General features: G+C 30.1%; 1 protein-coding gene across 1 annotated transcript; it reads left to right on the plus strand.

Annotated features, from left to right (window-relative positions):
• The first annotated feature begins 829 nt into the window (after positions 1 to 829).
• Positions 830 to 1,324, plus strand: LOC110646858 (uncharacterized). Its single transcript, XM_021800432.2, has one exon. The coding sequence runs from the start codon at positions 830 to 832 to the stop codon at positions 1,322 to 1,324; it is 495 nt and encodes a 164-aa protein (XP_021656124.2).
• Positions 1,325 to 5,551: the final 4,227 nt, after the last annotated feature.

Genomic DNA, 5,551 nt, shown 5'->3' on the forward strand with positions numbered 1-5,551 from the left:
ATTGATAGAAAGAGAATAATATATGAAATTGATTAGGAAGAAATAACTTACCTTCATTAATGATTTGATATTTTTATATAGGACATAAATAAAAATTAATTATAATAAATTAATTATTTAATTATTAGCTAATATAATTACATGTATATATTTCTATTTCTATTTAATAATTATAGATATAATTATTTTTGATAATCCCACCAAAATAGAAATTATTATACTTAATTGAGATTTTTTTTTTCATTTATTAAATAAGTCTTATAATAATTAAAATGATTTATAGAAATCCCATTATTAAATCTTTAAATATAATTAGGTTCATCAATTATTTCAAAAATTGAATTACTGATTAAAGAGTTTATAGCGAATCTGTTATTAATTTGTAGGTTCATACGTGCAAAAATTTTTTTTATCATTATTTATTTAAAAATTTCATTTTATTTAGAGAAAGTCTTCTATAATTTTTTTAAATAATTTTGTGATAATTAATAATAGCCCATTGACTTAAAATAAAGAAAAAAAATATATTTTATTTTTAGGAATGAAAAATAATAATACAAAAATTGTAATTATTGATGTAAAATACTCGCTTTTTTTTTTCTTTTCCAAGAATGCTTGCCCCAATTTCCCACTTTGAAAATTAGGCAAAAACCTGCACAATTTTCTCACAATGAAGAAGAAACAGCCAGTCAACTGCCGAAACCAATATATCCACCGGCTATTACCAGTCACCCTCTCTTCCCAAACCGCCTATATATACTTGACAAAACTTCCCCTATGGTTTCTCTGCAAAAATCAATACGAACAAATTAATCAAGAACCAGCAAACATGGTCTTAACATCACCAGAGCACAGCTCCGGCTCCGGTTCCGGCTCACCGAAGCGGCTAACTCTGGGCTTGCTCATGTCCATATCATCCCTCATGGCTCTCTGCGCCAAGCATGCAACCAGAGTCTCCACCAAGCTCAAGCCCACGGCCACCAAGTCCACCCACCACCACCGTGACGGCGACAAAACTCCAAAACTAATGTCGCCGAAATCGCCTCTAGTCCGCCCGAAGCAGCTGTTGACGCAGATAAGCAACAAGGCAATCTCGTTTATTCACAACAAGAAACGAGCGGACGAAGACGACGACGTTGTGGAGTCTGACGAGTTCGGGGACGGTGGGGTTTGGCAGAAGTCGATCTTGATGGGGTATAAGTGCCAGCCGTTAGATTTTTCGGGTGTAATTTATTATGATAGTAGCGGGAAGCAGCTTAACGAGGTTCCTCTCCGATCACCGCGTGCCAGTCCTATTCCAGGATACTTGACTTGCGGGAAATAGTAAAAATTGATGAAACTCAAATTTATGTTTCTTTTTTTTTAATTATTGTGTGCTGGTGTGGTCATAGTGAGTTATGCAATGAGAATTGCTAGTTGCAGTCTTTGGGCTAAGAGAAATACTGTCTTTAGCAACTCTTAATGGTTACTCAATCTCATAGATATTTCAATTAATGCACAAGTAAAATAGGCCTTCGTATCCTCTGGAGAAAGAGATATTAAATTGTCTATTATTTCGTCCATCTCAATCTTCTATGTTCGTAGAGAATCAGGACCACCATAAGAAGTTGAATTAGTCTTTTGTTCGCGTAGGATACGTAGCTAGCTAGAGCTTTCTCACGACGTTCTTTCTTAGTGTCTCATTAGCATCATTAGAAGGATCGAAATTATTTTTTTTAAATAAAAATATTATTTTAGATATTATTAAAAAAATAATTTTAAAAAAATTATTTTATTATTTTAATATTTTTATAATTAAAATTTATCAAATTAAATTTTAAATTATTTTTTATTGCTCTAAAATTAGTTTATATTTAAAAAAATAATTTTTTTAATAATAATTTCAATAATAATACTAAATAAATCATAATTAATTATTCTTTCATCTCATTTGTAAAATTACTTATTTTTCTTTTAATAATTTACTTAATAACTCGAGTTTTCGAATAGATCATAATTAAACTATATTAGTAATTTGGTCATATCGTTCCGCTATACATAATTCGGCTACACATGATAATAAATTTGTGTTCATTTAGAATTTTTAAATAATTTTAAATTAAATTTAATACATAAGTATTAATTATAAAAATTTTAAAATGATTAAATAATTTTCTAATTGTATTTGAAATATTATTTTTTAAAAGAAATTTTTTAAACTTTCAAAGTTGAATATATTCAAAACGAAGACCTGGTCTACAATTTATTATTGGAAAAATCATAAAATATTTTTGGCCACACGTATACATAATCTTATAATAATCACCCAAATCTTATATTTAATTAAGCATCTCTTTCATATTATATTAATCTCTCATGTACCTTTCATCAAGACCCTAAGAATGCTTTAACATTAATAATTAATTAAAAAATCTAATGAGGCATTTGGAAAAATAAAATAGAATTCTAAAGGACAAAGCTCAAGCAATAAACTTGGACAAATTAAATTAGGAGACATATAGTCATGTAGCATTTTTTTTTTTTTTATAATTGCCACTAAAAATAGGCACATAGGTAAATTGTAATCATTTTTATCAAAACTATGGCTTACTTCATATATCAAAGTAGGTAGATATTTCTATGGTGTTGTCATATAACACTTAGCATAAAGAGATTATCATATTTTATAATTATAGTAATTATTATCTTTTATGTTAAATATTTAATTCTATCTTTTAATTTATATTTTTTAGTTTCTTGTTAAGTATCTCTGTAACGTTCTGAATTTTTAAATAATTATTTTATGTGTAAATTTTGATATTTTAATGTATTAAATATTGTGGTATTTTAATTTGAATTTTTTGGATTTTTAAAATTAGGTTTTTATTTTTCAAGGTAATTAATTTCAATAATTTTTAAAAATTAATTTAAAGACTATGTGATAAATTTGAAAATATTTTTGAATTTTATAAATTTTTTTGAGTTTTTTTTACAATTTTTTCGAAATTTTTAGGCTTCGTTTTGAGTCTCAGAGTAGAGCAAAAATCAAATTTCAATTATTTTGAATCAAACTAGTCGAATGGAACCGGTCATCTTTTTCTTTTTTTTACCTTATCCTTCGTGCCACCCCTACACCCTTCCTTCTCTCCCTCTTTTCTCTCTCCTCCCTCGCCACCACCATCGGCCACCACCCTCCCAGCCTTCCTCCCTTGCCAGCGCACCCCCAGCACCCTTTCCTCCCCCTTCGACAGCCCCTTTTTGTGGCAAGAATCACACTCCAAATCCCCCTCATGTGCGCGCGCGACTTTCGAACTTTCTTTGCCATTTTTGGCTATTTCGGCCACCAATTGGAATGGATCTTATTTCCTTTTTGTTCTACACTTCACAAGCTTTTCATAGACACTAATTTCATGAATTTTCATCAAGCAGTTTGTGTGAATTAAACCCTGAAAGTTTTAGCCCTTTTTTACTTATAGGCTCTGAAATTCTCCTAAATTGTAAATCCTATAAAAAATTTGAGATCATCAGCACGTCCTACACATCGAGAGCTTTGCAACGACACTAATTTAGAATTTTTCTAATATCAAAAATTTGGTGGATCCTACGAGCTTGCCAATGATTTTTTGGGTCTTTAATGAGTCTTTTTAATTAAATAAAAATTATATTCTAACTTTTGGCATTGTGGACTTCGCGTAGATGTTTTCGCTTCGAAAAAATTCCACTGATAACCAAGACTGCAATTTTAGGCTAGACGCACGGGCTGCCGAACCTACTTCGGAAGTGGGTCAATATTACAGTGCTTTCCACTATTTTCAGTGCGACACCCTTTACCCGTCTACAGTGTAGCCGAGCAAGGTATGTCACATTCGGTGCCGGAGTACCCTATCTTGTCTTGTCATGTACATTATTAATTTAAATTTCATTTACTAGTATTATCTTTTTTTTTTTTATTTTTATGAAGACCCGAACAGAATCCTCTCTGTTTTATTAGCGTTTGGCGGATTCCATTATTTACCAGTTAAAAACTCATATCAATATTTTTCAAATCATATCTCATTATCAATTCATATCACATGTAATATAATCAATTCATGTGAAACACATTTCATTTCATTAATAGAATTCATATACAAAATTTTCAAATTTATTTACAATCACAAAATGATTTACATCATTTACTTATATACAATAAACAAAATACAAAAGCTAAATATACATGGGCCCTACCAAAAATAAGTAACTGAGGTGACACCCTCACACTACTGCAGAGCTGGTGGAAATCTCTGTCTGTCCCTACTGCTTCTGCTGCTAATGGTGGTCTCCAGTATCTACGCAATGAAAAAACCAACGCGCTAAGCATATTGCTTAGTGGTGCATAAATTAAAATAAAAATAACTAAATAATTGAAATAATTATTCTACATATAACTTTATAAAGAAATATAGATTTCATGAATTTGAAGTCTTTTACATATTTATAGAAATTTGGAAGTAATTAAGTTAATCAGGGTCTCTTTTTGTTCATTTATGCCATGTTCAATCTTATTAGTCAAATATGTAATCTCTTCATGTAATTGTTTAAATTTTAAAGTTTATTACTCATATTTGTGCCCAAGTAACTTATAACAAACTATAAAGACCGGATACACGAGAGTAAACTAGTTAAACATCCGTATGTCTAACATGTGTATCTGTTATGTTAGGCACAAGGCCAGCGAGCAGGCATAAAGCTAGAAATAAAATCAGACACAATGGCCAACGGGTAGGCATAAAGCCTGTGGAACAATCATATCAGATATATATTGTCTATCGATGATCATTCTTGTGGGCAGTACTGCAATCTATAGTCCCTAATTGGTATACCAATCGATCCATGCTGTATAAATAAGTCTCGGTATACTTTGGGTAAAATAATATTTTTAATTACTTATAGTTTCATTATTTCATATTATGTACTAATTGTAGTTCATAGTATTTTCATGTCACTTGTAATGGGAAACATAAGTCCCACATGCATATTCATGTTATTTTTATGTTTAGCAAATTATTTTAGTTCATTTCATATCATATGCCAAGTCATTTTATGAACCTTTCTTAAGGTCCAAATTTGGTGTCTTTAATTCATCTAGCAAATTGTTCAAGATGTGGCCACTGTTTGGCCAAACTTCCTTCATGGAAGTTGTTCCTCTATGTTTTGTCTTTGTTTTTCTTTTTGATTCATGTCATTTGGAGTTTTAGAACTTAAGTTATGATTAAATAACCAAAACTAGTTCATTAAATTATTCTAATTCCAAAACTAGACAAATTCTAGAGTTAAATTTTATCTAATTATTTGAACATGTTACAGCCACTTTTAGGCCTAATGTTCTTCATAGAAGTTGTTACCCTATGTCTTAGGATCACTCAGATTTAATATTTACAATTTTTTAGGTTATATAGAATAAGTTATAGTCAATTAAGTGGTCTGGACTCATGTATCCTATGCCTTCAGGATTCCAAGTTCAGGTCAGTGGGTTTGACTCTCATTTTAGAGTTCTTTCACTCAAAATTTGAGAAAAGTTTCTAAATCAAAG

The sequence above is a fragment of the Hevea brasiliensis genome, chromosome 2 (genome assembly GCF_030052815.1).
Source record: "Hevea brasiliensis isolate MT/VB/25A 57/8 chromosome 2, ASM3005281v1, whole genome shotgun sequence".
In the NCBI taxonomy this organism is placed as follows: Eukaryota; Viridiplantae; Streptophyta; class Magnoliopsida; order Malpighiales; family Euphorbiaceae; genus Hevea; species Hevea brasiliensis.